This window comes from Ooceraea biroi, chromosome 1, assembly GCF_003672135.1.
Source record: "Ooceraea biroi isolate clonal line C1 chromosome 1, Obir_v5.4, whole genome shotgun sequence".
NCBI classification, from domain to species: domain Eukaryota; kingdom Metazoa; phylum Arthropoda; class Insecta; order Hymenoptera; family Formicidae; genus Ooceraea; species Ooceraea biroi.
Window position 1 is genome coordinate 12,813,223 of NC_039506.1, and position 17,102 is coordinate 12,830,324.

Consider the following 17,102-nt stretch of genomic DNA (forward strand, 5'->3'; position numbering starts at 1 on the left):
CGTTATTTACTTCCATTTTTACAGCTACGCAGCACACACAATATTGATGTTAGTCAAACCAAAATTTACAGAAAGGTTATGTGAAACATGTGCTTTTAAATGCACTCTGAAGTTGCGCGATAGTATCGAGAAAAACAAGAGTGAATTGGAAAGAAGTTGCACCGAAGCAAAAACCGAACGAACTTATTTGCCAACCTAATATATACATTTATGAATTATAAGTTGTATACAGGGTGTCCCAGACCTAACGTAACACCGGTTAATGGTAGATACCTAAGGTGATTCTGAGACGAATTTTCCTCTTGCAAAATGTCGAGGGTGGCGTAGTTTCGGCGCTATAATGGATTGAAGATGTCCTATCCATGTAGAGAATTTTCTCGCGTTCAGTGACGATGGGTCGAAGGGGTTCCGCGCATTGCGCATACTTCAATTTGAACAGCCGTGAAAAATTAAGATCAAATTGAAGTGTGCGCGATGCGCGGGACCCCTTCGACCCACCATCACTGAACGCGGGAAAATTCTCTACATGGATAGGACATCTTCAATCCATTATAGCACCGAAACTACGCCACCCTCGACATTTTGCAAGAGGAAAATTCGTCTCAGAATCACCTTAGGTATCTACCATTAACCGGTGTTACGTTAGGTCTGGGACACCCTGTACGGTAATATTATAAAGATACATAATACACAATTAGTAATACATAAATTTATTTATTTTAAATATATCTATAATCTGATATTACTATAGGGTACCTTATATGAAATATGTATTGAAAATAGTTCAACATTTCGACATTTCTTTTTTAGTTTAAAAGTTCAGTTTTTTTATTATATAGTATATTTGAAAAAGGGGTGCAAAATGTTATTCGCGAAACGCGGACTATCGTCGGCATTGCACACACCATCCGAGATCTTGACATATGTACAAGATCTTCATTTGTTTTCCGTCGATATCGGCCGGCCTCCCTGACTCCCTGTTTTGCTCGCGCCATTTGTAATTGAGACGTGCTACGATCATGCCGCGACAAACTTATAAAAAAGGTAAGAATATATGTTTCATATACACACACACATATATAATTAACATAAATAATGTAAAATACATAATTAACATTTTTTTATTACAGCAAAAAGCGAAGGCGCAACCGATCGGCCGGAAACGTTGCCTCCGTCAACAACATTGATGACGGCGATGGTACCATCGCCACCGCCGTCGCCACGACCGCCATCGCCACCACCACCGCCGACGGGGCAGCCCCGTGGCCCCCGTCAACTGTGTTGATGTCGACAGCACCATCGCCGTCGTCATCAACCGTAACGGATTGACCGTCACGAGATAGAGGAAGAGGAAGAGGGGCGCCCGTATCGCATAAAGTAAGTACTTTTTCAATAATTTTGTTTTGGTGGTTAGTGCATGCAACTCAGAGCTATACGGCACAATTTTTTATAATTATAATTTGTTAGGTTAGTTTTTGTTCGTTCATGTGGAGACGTATCTTAAGTCGCTCTCTCTCTCTCTCTCTCTCTCTCTCTCTCTTCTCTTTGAGACTGACGTGTGTGAGAGGGCTCCATAGAGTTCATAGTTTTTTAGTGGAAGTATAGTGCAGATAAGCAAGAGAGTTGTCCAGGATGCACTTATGTAAGGAAGAGCAGGTGCGAGTGTTATCTAGTCAGGACGGATATTGTCTGGTCAAGAGAAGTGAATTTCTTTCTTGAACTTGGTTGATGGTGACGGTCGGCCATAATAGTGCTGACATGTAAGGGTCACGTAGTGTGTGATGAGTGTGGAAACAAACACACCTATTGGATGTGTTACAAGTCATGTCGGTCGGTATTATCGACATGGCTAGATATGCAGAGTACAAGTGCTCTGCATGTAAGAAAGAGATAAAGAACATCGTGCTTCAGTGCAGGAAATGTGTAAAACTGTTTTACCATCCAGGATGTGCAAGCAAACATCAAGTGTACAATAGGTGCCAGGAGTTGGTAAAATGCGAAGGTCCTTTCGAAGAATTAAAAATCGACAGTGACAGAGAGGAAATGAAGAGAGAGATAGCGGCAGGAAGTAGTAGGGAGAGAATAGGATCCGTAGGGTCTGTGGGAGTAGCAGCAGATTCATCGGGGAGCTCGAGTAAGTCAACAACAACGATGGATATGAGAATCGATTGGATTGTGAAAACAATTAGAGAGATAAAGGATGAAATAACGGGTAAAAAGGAAATCAAGTCATTAATTATGGAAATAATTAGATGTGAATGTGAGGATATTAAAAAGGAACTAAAGCAAGTTATAGTCGAACAGATGGGTAGAGTGAAGGAGGAGATACAAAACTGGAAGAGTGAAGGAGGAGATACAAAACTGGAAGAGTGAAGGAGTAAATATATTAAATGAAACAGTGAAAACTGAATTGCAAAAGGGATTATGTCATACATCGGTGACAAATTCGGAAACAGGAGAGATAAAGAAAAGCTACAGTGGAGCTGTAAAAAACTAAAGAGAATCGATATTAATTGTCAAACCAAAGAACGGAGAAAAGAATAATTTAAGTGAGAATACAAAAAAAGATATTAAAAGAATTGATATAGCGAAGTTAGGTGTCGGAATTACGAAAATGAAGAAGGTAGCAGGAGGAGCTGTCGTGATTGGATGTGAGAATAAGGATCAAGCGGAAAAGCTGAAGGACGAAGTTGCAAGAGATCTAGGGGATTAATATGAAGTGCAGGCACCAAGGAGGAGGAAAATTAAATTGAAGATATTTGTGGACAAGGAGGATTGCGAGGATGAACAGGGTTTCTGGGAAAAAATAAGAGATCAAAATGGACTGCGGATGAACTCCATTGAAGGGAAAATAATACATAAGGTGGTGAGAGCAAATTCGAAGAGGATGACGGTGGTGGCGGTGGTGAATGCGGAGACGAGAGAGAGATTTCCACAACTGGAAAAGTTAAAGATTGGTTGGAATATATGCAGAGTACAAGACTATGTAGGGATTTTAAGGTGTTTTAAGTGTTGTGGTTATTATCACTTTGCGAAAGATTGTTCAAAATCAAAAGAAATATGCGGAAAATGTGTAGATCAACATGCGACGAAAGATTGTAATAGCGAGACAAGAAAGTGCATTAATTGTGAGGAAAAAATTAGGGTTTATAACATTAAAAACTTAAAGACGAATCACTCGGCGTACGATAATAATTGTCCATGTCTAAGGAAAGAAATGGAAAAGCAAAGAGACAGAATTCAATGTAATTAGCAATTAACGGATGTAAATAGGGAAAAAGGCAAAGTAATATGCTTAAATGCGTAGGGTTTCTTAATGCACAAGGATGAAATAGAGAATGTCTTGATAAGGAGATATAAGCCTAGTATAATAGGATTTACAGAAACGCATGTAACGAAGAAAATAGAGGATCATGAATTAAACATCAGTGATTATGTATGCGTGCGAGGTGATTCGGAATCTAGCAGAACAGGAGGGGTACTGTTATATATAGATAGAAGAATTAAATTTGATATAATAGCGATAAAAAATTGTGAGAAGAAGTGGTGGACAATATCAGTTAAAATTAAGGATAAAGATTATATAGGTACAATTATGGTAGTTTACAATTCGCCAAATGGTAGTGAAAATGGCTTTATTGATTATATTGAAGAAGAATGCGTCAACAATATGCAGAATGATAACGTGATAATCATGGGAGATTTTAATATAGATATGAAGGTAGATAAGTATATTCAGAGAAAGTTAATTAGAGTAATGAGTTCTATAGGATTGAAATAACTTATAAGAGAAGAAACAAGAATTGTAAGAAATTCTCAAACAATAATTGATTTAATCTTTTCTAATGTTGAAATGAATGTTGCAGTTTGGCACGAACCCAAGATTACGGATCATTCTGCAATAGTGTTATATTGGGATGGAAAGCTGGTAGCAAATGAGAACAAGTTAATTTTATACAGAGATTATAAGCGAATGGACATAAATAAATTTAAGGGAATGATAAGGAGCGGTTTAGATGCTATTGAAGGAGATAATATTAATATGTTAGCAAACTCTGTAGTAAAAGAAATTATCAATTGTCTTGATGTAACTGCACCTCAAAAAACAATTTTGTTAAGAAGGAAATGGCAGGGAAAGCAATTGTATTGTGAAGACGTATATCAAGCAATAAGGCAAAGGGATGAAGCACATAGGGTGGCTCGTGTGAGTGGTAATGAGGAGGATTGGAAGATATTTCAACAGCTAAGAAACAAGGTTGTAGATGTATGCAGGAAAACGAAAAGAAGATATATGGAAGAAAACCTAGATAAAAATTAAAAGGATCCGAAACAAATGTGGAGAGTATTAAAAGAATTAGTGAAAGGTAAAGTAACTGATAAGGAATATATGGAAGTGCAATTAGGAAATAGAATTATTAAGGGGATGGAGGAAATGGCTGATAAATTTAATCATTATTTCATAGATAGTATTAAAGTATTGACGAATATGGATGATGGAGAATGCAGTATAAAAGATAGGAACTACAACGATAGTGTTTTTGAAACATTTGCTCAAATCGAAACAGAGCATTTAGTAAAAATAGTAAGAAATTTAGAAAACAAGGCGGGTACAGAAGAAGGCATAACTGTTGAAATAATGAAACATGTAGTTGAAGTAGCAGCAGGAAAGATATGTCACGTATTTAATAAGTCTTTTGAAGAAGGAATGTTCCCCAAGGAATGGAAAGAAGCGATAGTAGTTCCAATACCAAAAGTTAAAGGAACGAATAAAATTGAGGAATTCAGGCCGGTAAATAAATTGCCAGTTTATGAAAAAATTTTGGAGAAAGTAGTGCACGAGCAAATAGTTGAGTTCTTAGAAAATAACGAGATGATTAGTGAATGTTAGTCGGGTTTTAGAAAGAAACATTCATGCGAAACTGTTTTGCAGTGGGTAGCTTCAGAGTGGAAAAGAGTAATAGGGGATGGAATGATGATAGGAGTGGTATTTTTGGACCTAAGAAGGGCGTTTGAAATAGTTGACAAGGAAATATTGATAAAAAAATTGCAATGGTTTGGAATAAAGGGAGCAGTATTAAGTTGGTTTAAAAGTTATTTAGAAAATAGAACACAAAGAGTAAAATTTAATGGGATCTTGTCACCTTCCATTATTGTAGATTTAGGGGTTCCGCAGGGAACTGTTTTGGGAACGTTGCTATTTTTAATATATATAAATGATATTACAGAGATGATTAATAATAAATGTAGAATAAGATTGTTTGCGGATGATGCTCTGATTTATACGATAGGACATTCAAGTATGGAAATTAATGATAATTTAAATGAGCAAATGGTAAAAATAGAAGAATGGTTAATGATAAATAGGCTGTGTGTAAACATTGATAAGACGAAGGTTATGTTGATAAGAGGGGTGAGAAGGAAGGCAATGGAGGATTGTATAAAGGTCAGATTGCAAAATAGGATATTGGAGGTAGTGAGTAAAATTAAATATCTGGGTATAATAATTGATAGCAATTTGAATTTCTCGAAACACGTTGATTATATTAGTAAAAAGGTAGGAGCGAAATTGGGTATTATGAGAAGAGTAGGGATGGATATATTAGCGAACATGAGATGTATAATATATAGAGCCATAATTGCCCCAATATTCGATTATTGTGCATCTATTTTGGTGAGTGTAAGTAAAACGAATATGCAACACTTACAGAAATTGCAAAATCAGAGTATGAGAATTATACTCAGATGTAACAAAAGAGTCAGAATTATGGACATGTTAGAAGCGTTATACTTTATGTCAATTAAGGAAAGAATTGAATATAGTGTTTGCATATTAGTGTATAAAATGGTAAATGGTTTATGTCCAAAATACTTACAGGACAAAATAAAATTAGTGCAAAATGAAGACGGAATAGGTACAAGGCAAAGAGGTAATTTATATATTGAAAAGTATAAGACTAGAGAGGAACAGAAAGGATTATTACACGATGGGCTGAGAATGTATAATGATTTACCGATAGAGTTAAGAAGTGAGGAAAGACTGAAAAGTTTCAGAAAATTGCTGGCGGATCATATTAAAGGAAGGGGAAGGGAAGCAAATGTATATTAGTATTGAGAGTATTTTATATACAAGTGATAAGTAAGGAGGAACTATTATGTATGATTTATTATGTAGCTAATGCAGCTAATAAATGTCTTTCATCATCATCTCTCTCTCTCGTTTCTTCGCTGACTCTCTTGTTCGCTCTCCCTTTTACTTCTTTGCTCGTTCACATATTCGCTCGCTCGCTCATTCCTTCGTTCACTCATTCCTTACTTCTTTCCTTTTCACGCACACACGCTTACGTTACGCATCGCACGCACGCACACGACACGCACACACGCACGCACATATATATTACATTATTTTAGATGTATTAATAAAATGTATAATTAGAAAGGAAATTTTCGTCAGTTTATCTTAATCGACCAACTTGCTGTATGTAATTTTTATTCAAAAAAACACAACGTTTCGATCGTGATTGCGATCCTTTTCAAGAATCGCTAGTCAAATCAGAAATATGAAATTGTTGTATATCAGATTATAAAAACCATGGAGTTGTCACATTAAATGTAAAATGTATGAAAACATAAAAAGTATTAAAATGTATGTTAACTGTAAGACTTGTCAAAAGAATGAAAAGAAAAGAAACGTGTAAGTAAGAAAAAGTGCTTATTTTGCTTACACGTTTCATTTCTTTTCATTCTTTTGATAAGTCTTACAGTTAACATACATTTTAATTATAATTTACTACTTTTATGTTTTTATACATTTTACATTTAATGTGACAACTCCATGGTTTTTATAATCTGATGTACAACAATTTCATATTTTTTATTTGACTAACGATCCTTGAAGAGGATCGCAATTACGATCGAAACGTTGTTTTTTTAATAAAAATTACATACAGCCAGTTGGTCGATTAACATCATTTTTTTAGAGTAAAAAAATGTTTTTTTCTGTTATTCAGCACGTCAAAAATATGGTACGTCGGGCGCTGCAACAAGAGAGGAGGAGAATGGGTTATGGTCCGCCACCACCACCGCCGCCTCCAACATACGGACCGTACCCACCGCCGCCGCCTACAGCGTATCCATTTTACGCACCGCCGCCACCTACAGCCTATCCAGCATACGCACCGCCGCCGCCGACAGCATATGGATATGCACCGCCTGCACCGTACCCATACACATACCCACCATACCCCCAATATTCACCATACCGATGAAAAATAACTAAATACATAAAATATATATCTATTGTATTTTTTGTTATATGTGCACAATTCCCAAACAAATTTCCAGACAATTCCCAGACATCCTTTTATCGGAATAAGATTGCTTAAAAAAATTTATGAAAAAGTACAATATTGAAAAGTTACATCATATGTTCACTCGATCGCTCGTTTTGGTTCCTTCGCTGGTCACTCGCTCTTTCTCTCTCTCTTCCCTCACGCCATCAGTGTGTGTGTGCGTGTGTGTATGATATAGATTTTACATATATACAGGGTGTCCCAGAATTGTGTACGAAGCTCTCGTGAGCGGGTAGAATGCATCGAACTGAGAAGAAAAGTCCTTTACCGTTTTGAAATTTTCGCAATAGTTGACGAGTTATTAATTATTAAAAATCGCTATATTAGTCCGGCTTACCGCCGAATGCAAGCGCGCGGCGAGATGCGACCGCCTAGAGATCAAAGTTGCTAGGCGAGCGAAGAATTGTTTATTACAAGTGGCAATGGCTAGGCAGGAGCGACTTGTAATAAACAATTCTTCGCTCGCCTAGCAACTTTGATCTCTAGGCGGTCGCATCTCGCCGCGCGCTTGCATTCGGCGGTAAGCCGGACTAATATAGCGATTTTTAATAATTAATAACTCGTCAACTATTGCGAAAATTTCAAAACGGTAAAGGACTTTTCTTCTCAGTTCGAAGCGTTCTACCCGCTCACGAGAGCTTCATACACAATTCTGGGACACCCTATATATATATATATATATATATAATCTATATTCATTACATTTATTTTATAGATTCATACGTAACTAATACGGCAAAGAAATGAAATGAATAGAAGTGAATGGGCATTATCTGTGAATAATGAATGTATAAAAATTATATATACATATATATAATTAATATACAGTTCTCACGTTTGCGAAAATGCAAACGACGTAAAGAGTAAAAGGGACATGAAAGAATATTCGGATAATCAGAGTGAAAACAGAGAAGCGCGAACATGATGAAACAAAAAATGTCAAAGGCATGAAACAACGATATAGTAAACGACTGATTAGAAAGAAACTGAATGACTGCGTGAGGCAGTGATGGGAGAAATGGGATATTTACACACACAGAAACGGGGCAAGAGGGGATGGATGGTCACATACACAGACAACGTCTGTCCGTGAGCACTCGGGGAGTATCGGGCAACTTTGGGGCAGTCAAAAGATACAGACGCCGCTCTAATCAGAAATTCTGAATACGGCGTAACCAGCAGATTCACCTTTATTCATTATATTATATATATAATAAGAATTATATTTGTTGGAGCGGAAAGGGCGAGGTAACCGGAGAAATCGGAGCACTTTGGTTTTAACACACAGAGTTTATTCTAACAAGTAATAAGTAACCAAAGAAGTTCATACAATGAGAAATAATTAAGAGAAAAGAAACTCAGTCTCTACTCTAGAGAGCTGTACTGTACGGAACTCGACAGAGGTAGAGCACGAACGCGTGTACTGGTTTTATTAAGAAGATGTGCCCGCATCAGCGCCATCGCTCGCATCGATTAGCTATCGATTAATCTATCGATATCTCCGTCTATCGAGATTTATCATTATGAGAAATTATCCTCTAACAATATTATATATTGTTATATATATATTTTTATTAAGAATAAAGGTGAATCTGCTGCTTACGCCGTATTCAGAATTTCTGAATTGAGCGGCGTCTGTATCTTTTGACTGCCCCAAAGTTGCCCAATGCTCCGAGCGCTCACGGACAGACGGACGTTGTCTGCGTATGTGACCATTCATCCCCTCTTGCTCCGTTGCCGTGTGTGTAAAAATCCCATTTCTCCCATCACTGCCTCACGCAGTCATTCAGTTTCTTTCTAATCAGTCGTTTACTATATCGTTGTTTCATGCCTTTGACATTTTTTGTTTCATCATGTTCGCGCTTCTCTGTTTTCACTCTGATTATCCGAATATTCTTTCATGTCCCTTTTACTCTTTACATCGTTTGCATTTTCGCAAACGTAAGAAGAACTGTATATATTATATATATATATATATATATAATTTTTATGCATTGATTATTCACAGATATAATGCCCATTTACTTCTATTTATTTTATTTCTTTACCGTATAAGTTGCGTATGAATCCATAAAATAAATGTAATGAATATTATAAAATCTATATCATACACACACGCACGCACACACATACATATATATATGTATATGTATACATTTTTATTTTATAATATACATGAAGTATTATTGTTGTGTCCAGGGTGGCTCCGTGTTTTGGAACCACCCGGTGTTACGAGCTGATCGCAATCAGCTGCGCGCTCCGAAGACGCCCCGGACGCAACATTCTATACGTATCCCATACAGCACAAAATATTCGGAGAATATTCTAACATGATTTCCATATATTCTAAGAATATTCGAAAAGAATATTCATAAATAGTTCCACGAATGTTCTAAATGTTATTGGTATGTTATTTGGTAAGTACTCAGAATATTCTAATGATATTTCAATGAATATTCTTATAATATTTTATTTCTTATAATATTTCCCACAATATTCCTAGAATATCCTATACACTCTAAAAATGGCTTCATCGTAATTAAGTGTTTGGATTATACACATTTAAGCAGAAATAATGTTTGACTTATCAAACGCAAGTGGAAAAGCGTTTGAGTTTCAAACACTTTTGTATCAAACATTGCTATATATATATACATATTAAAATTGTTTTGCTAAAATCAAACATGAGTCAAATTAAACAGATATATACGTTTGATTTTTAAACGGAAACAAAATAAAACACAATTTGTGTTTGATTATTAGAAAGTCAAACAGATTTATATTTCAAACACTTTCTAATTACACACTTATGAAACAAACACAAATTTAAGCACTAAATTCTTACAAAATTTCAACAAACCAGATGGCGCTCGCGGCGCAGTTTCTCGCGAGCAAGAGTTGCCTAACAAGATATTTATTAAATCGCGATACACTGGGAATATCTAATAATCTGATGGTCAGACTAAGATGCAGTAATCTCTCGCTCTAGGAACCAATTCAACCACTACGCGCCAACAAATTCGTTAGACTTCAAACATATAAACATTTGATTTGCAGGAAATTTTAATTAAGTAGAAAATCAAACACCTTACGCGTGTAATATAATTAAACACCAACTCACAAACCCAACACTTATAAATGTTTGAAATGTCAAACATTAATAAACATCTTGAAAACGGCGATAACGAAAGTGTTTGAAATTTCAAACACTTATTATTTAGAGTGTAGAATATCCTATAGAAACAGTCCATAACATACGCAAAATGTTCATAGAATATGCTAGAGAATATTTGTAGAACATTCAGAGAATGTGAGTTTTTGTCTACTTCAAATGTTCCATGGAAGGTTCACAGAAACTCTGAAGTATTATATGAGAATATTCTAAACATTCTCCGATATTATTCTATGAATGATCATAGAACGATCTTGTGCTGTATAGGATAAGTTATAGTTTTATTTTATATTAATAAATATGCCTATGATAATGTAATATAAAATAATAATATAATATAACATGTATTCTTTACATGTATACAATAAACAAAATTATTTTTTAACAATTAGTTGTAAAAAAACATACATATATTCATATAATACATATACATATATTTAAATTATGTTTATGTAGTACATGTTAAGAACATTTAGTATATGTAAAGAATACATATTATATTATGTTATTATATTATTATATTATATTATTATATTATAGTTATATTTATTAATATAAAAGAAAACTATAACTTATATTTTTAATACTTCATATTCTACTATAAAATAAAAATGTGTATATGTATATATACATATAATATATTCATATTATATACATTTATTTAATACATTCATACGTAAGTTATACGGCAAAGAAATAAAATAAATAGGCGTGAATGGACATTATCTGCGAGCAATCAATGCATAAAAATTTTATATATACAATATACATTTATTCCTATGTTTGCAAAAATGCAAAGAATGTAAAGAATACAAGCGGTATGAAAGAAAGAATATCATAACGGGTCTTCATAAATATAGTGAAGGAAAGAAGCGAGAACGTGAAATGAAATATTCCAAAAACATGAAATAACGATTGACTGATTAGAAAGAGACTGAATGACTGCGTGAGTGAATGAGAGACAGAAAGAGCGAGCGATGAAATGCAAGTAAGCACCAAAACTCTTGTAGAGGTTTACTCTCAAGATTTGGAAGAACAATCCCGGTAAAAAAATTTTTATAGATCATCATATAAAACTGTACGTAATTATATAGAAACATATAAAATTATGTATCAAATATGTCCATATATGTCCATACATACTTTCTTTCTCTTGTATAATTTCTGATCACATATATGTAGAACAAATAATAAGAAAAATAATTGAAAAATAAGTAGAAAAGTAATTTGCGCATTATCTTTTGTAAAATTGTGATTTTGTATAATTGTAAGATAATATTTTATACATCATCATATATAATCGTATACAGGGTGTTTCTAAAAGGTCTCGTCAAACTTTAACCACAGACGCTACGTATCAAAACAAAGCAAAATATCCATATAAACATGGGTCCGGAAATGCTCCCCTTCTGAGATAACACAAGATAAAGTCACTTCATAGACCTCTTTGGCTCAATCACTGTAGTAATGTTTTTTTTGTTTTTTTGTTTTGACGCGGGGAAAACCTGCATCAGGTTCGACCCCCGCCTTGGGGGGAGGGGCCGGGGGATATGGGAATTTTTACCATTCTAAAAATCTCGCCGTCGCCTGCCTTGGGCGAGTGGCGGAGGGACACCGGTGTCCTCGCGCTGCTAAGCTGCCGGAGCCGCGGCGAGTCCCGAGTAGGGACTTGGGCCTGCACATGGTCCTCGGCCAGACGGTGGTGTTGCGGTGACTTGATTCTGTAAAGAAGATTATAAATTTCTTTTTTATTACACTTCTAAAGGCACTTTTAAAAGCTTCATTATATTCCTTTATTTTATTCCGAGAGGGCATGGGTGCAATTTTGTGCGTACAAATTGCCAAATTTTTGTAAAAAGCATTTTATTGTGCAAATATTGTGCGATGGCAGCACCATCGCGAAGAAGTTCACTAGCAGCTCCAGCATCCCCTTAACATCACAAGTATTGCAGTCTACACATTTCTGTGTTGAACACATTACATGTTATTAAAAGTAATACAAGTCAGTCTTAAGCCCGTATCAGACTACGTATTGGAGATTGGAGATTGCTAGAGTCCTAGATATAAGAGAAGCGACATTGAAGAATATCGTCTGATTGGCCAGGTAAATCACGTGATGAGCGCCATTTTGTTTGCTACTATGGTGCAATAAAATAAGGTTAGATGACTACTTTTAAAGCAATTATGTGTACAGGCAAGCAGTTATTAATTACGATGTAAGTACTTTTATCTAAGTATTTATTACATATAAATCAAATCCTACATATTGAAAGCAATATTAAACTGTTTTATATGATGTTCTTTTTCTTTTTTAGAACGGCAGAACCTGCTTTGACCTTCTTGTACCTCGCATATGGAGAAAACAAGATGGTGGCTTATCGGTATATCGCATGTATCGATTTCAATGTCGCTTCTCTTATATCTAGGACTCTAGAGATTGCGAATTGGAGATTGGAATTTGACGAATCAAAACAAAGCAGACCCAGATTGCTTTGTTCTGATTGGTTAAATTTCAATCTCCCATTCGCAATCTCCAATCTCCAATATGTAGTCTGATACGGGCTTTATAACAAAAATAGAAAGAATATCTCAGATAAATATTTTCTTCGATCAAACCTGGCCAACATATGCTAGATGGTCAGCAATAGATAAACTAAAATCTCTGCTTTTTCAAACGCGATATGCTGCACGCCGACGGGATTTGTCAGTCTAATAATGCAGCAACCGTTTTTCCCTTTACCACGAGAGAAAATCATCGATGAAGTTAGAGAGGAGCGTTTTAAGATCGTCTGCAGACTCATCAGTAGGGCTGTGCAGACGATCCCTTGCCCTAGACGCTGTGATACACGAAGATGTTAAAAACTCGTATATATCTCAAATGGTGCCGTACAGAGTACTCGCAAGAAAATCCACATAAGCGCCCCCATCTTAAGACGAAACGCTCTTCTCTAACTTCATCGATGATTTTCTCTCGTGGTAAAGGGAAAAACGGTTGCTGCATTATTAGACTGACAAATCCCGTCGACGTGCAGTATATCGCGTTTGAAAAAGCAGAGATTTTAGTTTATCTATTGCTGACCATCTAGCATATGTTAGCCAGCGTTACGTCCAGAGACTGAACGGTTCCTTGCTTCCAGGAAATATAACGATATTCTTTTTAATTATCGAACAATGTGACGCGACACGTCGATCCGGTCGCGTGTGATCAGAAGGGCCTCAGTGAGGGATTAGTAAAAAAACAAAGGTTACAGTTATGTCAGAATATTTCCGGGAAAATACCCTCACAAGAGCCGCGGGTTTTGACGCACGTGTCCGGACAGGCGCGATATTAGACCCCTATCATTTGAATTGAAAGACGCTAAGCCGCATTGCAACAAATTCGGTCGCGCGTAACTGCGGTATCGCTCTTCCAGGAAGAGCAATGATACAGCTGCGCCAGATCATCCCCAGGTAAAACCCCTCACAGGAGCCGCGAGTCCAGACACACGTGTGTCGGCGCGAGACTTCTGTAAGGAACCCTTCCGGCCTGGAGGAACCATCTGCGAGCGGCTTATCGGCTCATAGACCGACTGTCGATTATTTGCAATTAAATTAACAAACGATCCCCGAAAGGTGGTTCCCCGAAAAACGGTTCCCGGAAAAGCTACCTCTCTTCCACGTCATCCCTATCTTATAAAAAGGCGATGATCACTCCGGAGGGCAGCTTTTTCATTTCTGTCCGTGTTCGCGAACGCAGCTCATTCATTTTTCTCACCGTCTTCGCGAACGAAGTTCATTCATTTTTTCTTAGCGTTCGCGCTCATAACCATTTCTTGTATTACGGTGTTGTGCGGAAGTCAGTTTCAAATTGAAACCGGTTATCTTGGTGTTGTGCGAAAAGTTCAGTGCCTTATACCATTCCAGTGTTGCCAAGTTGAGGGATTTTCCCCCAAATTTGGGGTTTTTTAATTTTCCCTGGGGATTGTTTAGGGGAATAATAAGTTTAGGGGAAGTTTTAGGGGACTTTTTGAAGTCCGCCACGCGACAAGCTTTGCTGCGCCCTGTGTGCGGGAACCAATACTTTTATAAATAAAAGCCTAACATCTTATATAAGAATAGTAATAAAACAAGTTACAAACGTTTTTACAATATGTCTACAACAGATAGAAATATTCGTGCATTGTGCTAAAATTGTCTAAAATATTTTGCAAGATGAACAAAAAGAAATACACACAATTTTATAATAAAGCTTGGGAGAAAGATCCAGAGTTAATGTGTACGTCTCTTAATTTTTATATATATATATATATATTAATTAATATATTTAATACATTCCTTGTCTCGTCGATTACATTGTTCATTCAGGCTATATATGGATCATTAGAGCCATAGTAAAATAATTAAATATATAATAATTGTGGAATTTAATTGATTTTATGAAATATTTAATAAAAATGTTTACAAAAAATTTATATATATACAGGGTGTCCCGGGTTTTAACCGACAAACTGCGGGAGCATATTTTACTAGTGGAAATAAGAAAAAATTCTTATATCGAATTTGCTTAGAAATGCTTTATTACAAAGTTATAAACCAATATTGAAAAGGAATATGAGATAAGTAACAACGGAACATAGTGTAGAATTTGGAAGGTCGAAGATGTTTATGTTATGTGTATTCACATGTATTCATGTTCACTATGTTGAAACGATTCAGTATGATTGTTACTTTCACAATAGTAGCTGTTAGATTTCAATCGTCGTGTGAACTAGCAATTACTATCAGAATGCCAAAAGTGTTTTCAAATGAGGAATACACTTGATATTCATTTCGTGTACGGATTCTGTGACGGAAATGCACGAGCTGCCGTACGAGAGTATCAACGTAGATTTCCTAACAGGAGAGTACCAGATAGATTTAAAGCAACGAATTACTAATTCAGTTACTGAGATGCAACAAAATTTTCAGGAATGTCGTACTGTAACAAATTCTGTACTACGTCGATGTCTAGCTTGTATCGATGTGCAAGGACAACATTTTGAATTCGTCACTAAATCATTGCGTACATAATTTTTATTTTTGTGAAAAAATCCGTTGTTACTTATCTCATATTTCTTTTCAATATTGGTTTATAACTTTGTAATAAAGCATTTTTAAGCAAACTCGATATAAGAATTTTTTCTTATTTCCACTAGTAGAATATGCTCCCGCAGTTTGTCGGTTAAAACCCGGGACACCCTGTATATAAAATCAAAATATAAAATTTCATGATTTACTAATGATCCATACAAAGCTATCGTTAATTAAAAATTTTGACCGAATATTTACATTTTAGCATGGCTTGCACCTGATCCAACAGGATGTACGACACGAGCATATTGCAAATATTGCAAGTGTTCTTTACTTGCTCATAAAAAGGATTTACTTAATCATTGCAAATCTTCAAAACACGAGCGACATGTTAAACTCGACAAGGAAGCAAAATTAGATAAATATATTAATATAACACCGCATTTTACAGATACGCAAAAAAGAGCAGAATTAAAATTAAGTATTTTTATTGCAGAACATTCATCAATAAGTACAGTTAATCATTTATGTGAATTACTTCCGAAAATAGATTCAAACTCTACAATATTATCTAACTTAAGATTACATAAAACTAAATGTAGAATGTTATTAAAAAAAGTTATTGCACCTTGTATGTTTCTCGAGTTAGTAGAAGATATAGCTGATTCCTTGTTTTCTATTATTGTGGACGAGAGCACAGATCTTGCTTCTGATAAAGTTATGTGCATAATGATAAAATATTACTCTGTGAAAAGAAAAGAAATTATTACCACATTTTATAGATTAATATTATTAGAGAGATGTGATGCAGAAAGTCTTTTTACTGTTGTAAAACAACAATTATTGAATGATAACCTTAAATTAAAAAATTTAATTGGCATTGGTGTTGATGGTGCTAATGTGATGGTGGGACAACATTCTTTTGCAACTCTTTGGAAAAAAGAAGTCCCAGATATTGTTGTAGTAAAATGCGTATGTTATTCTCTCCATTTATGCGCAGAAAAAGCTTGCCAAGCACTTCTCAAACGTCTGGAATTTTTTGTAAGAGAGGTTCACAATTATTTCTCACATAGTCCAAAGCGTATAATAGAATATAGGAATCTATGCTTACAATTAAAAGGCGATGTACCAAACAAAGTAGCAAAATTATCAGGAACATGATGGTTAGCTCGAAATGCAGCTATACATACTATATTGTTACAATGGAATGCTTTGTATCTTTTTTTTAAAAAGGCCATGATAGAAGACAGATGTTACATGGCAGAACAATTATTTTTAATAATGGATTGCCCAGCTTATAAAGCATATTTAATATTTTTAAAAGACAATTTGGAAATTATATGTCGAACAAACATGCTTTTCCAAAGTGAGAATATTAATCCATTTCTATTATTTGAAGACATCTTTATGTTGTACAAAAGCATGTTGCGAAAGATTGTTGTGCCTAGGCAACTAGAGTTAATTACTGATGTACAGTTAACAAACTTTAATTTTGAACAGCATACCATGCACATAGATTCTATAACTTATGG

General features: G+C 35.4%; 2 protein-coding genes across 2 annotated transcripts; both read left to right on the plus strand.

Annotated features, from left to right (window-relative positions):
- The first annotated feature begins 1,281 nt into the window (after positions 1–1,281).
- On the plus strand, positions 1,282–7,281 carry LOC105283251 (leucine-rich repeat extensin-like protein 6). Its single transcript, XM_011345859.2, has 2 exons — positions 1,282–1,377; positions 7,008–7,281. The coding sequence occupies exon 2, from the start codon at positions 7,020–7,022 to the stop codon at positions 7,263–7,265; it is 246 nt and encodes an 81-aa protein (XP_011344161.1). The 5' UTR covers positions 1,282–1,377; positions 7,008–7,019; the 3' UTR covers positions 7,266–7,281.
- Positions 7,282–12,684: 5,403 nt separating this feature from the next.
- LOC113561913 lies at positions 12,685–16,731 on the plus strand. Its single transcript, XM_026969520.1, has 3 exons — positions 12,685–12,737; positions 12,837–13,015; positions 15,836–16,731. Exons 1-3 carry the CDS (start codon positions 12,685–12,687, stop codon positions 16,729–16,731), a joined length of 1,128 nt encoding a protein of 375 aa, XP_026825321.1.
- The last annotated feature ends 371 nt before the right edge of the window (positions 16,732–17,102 follow it).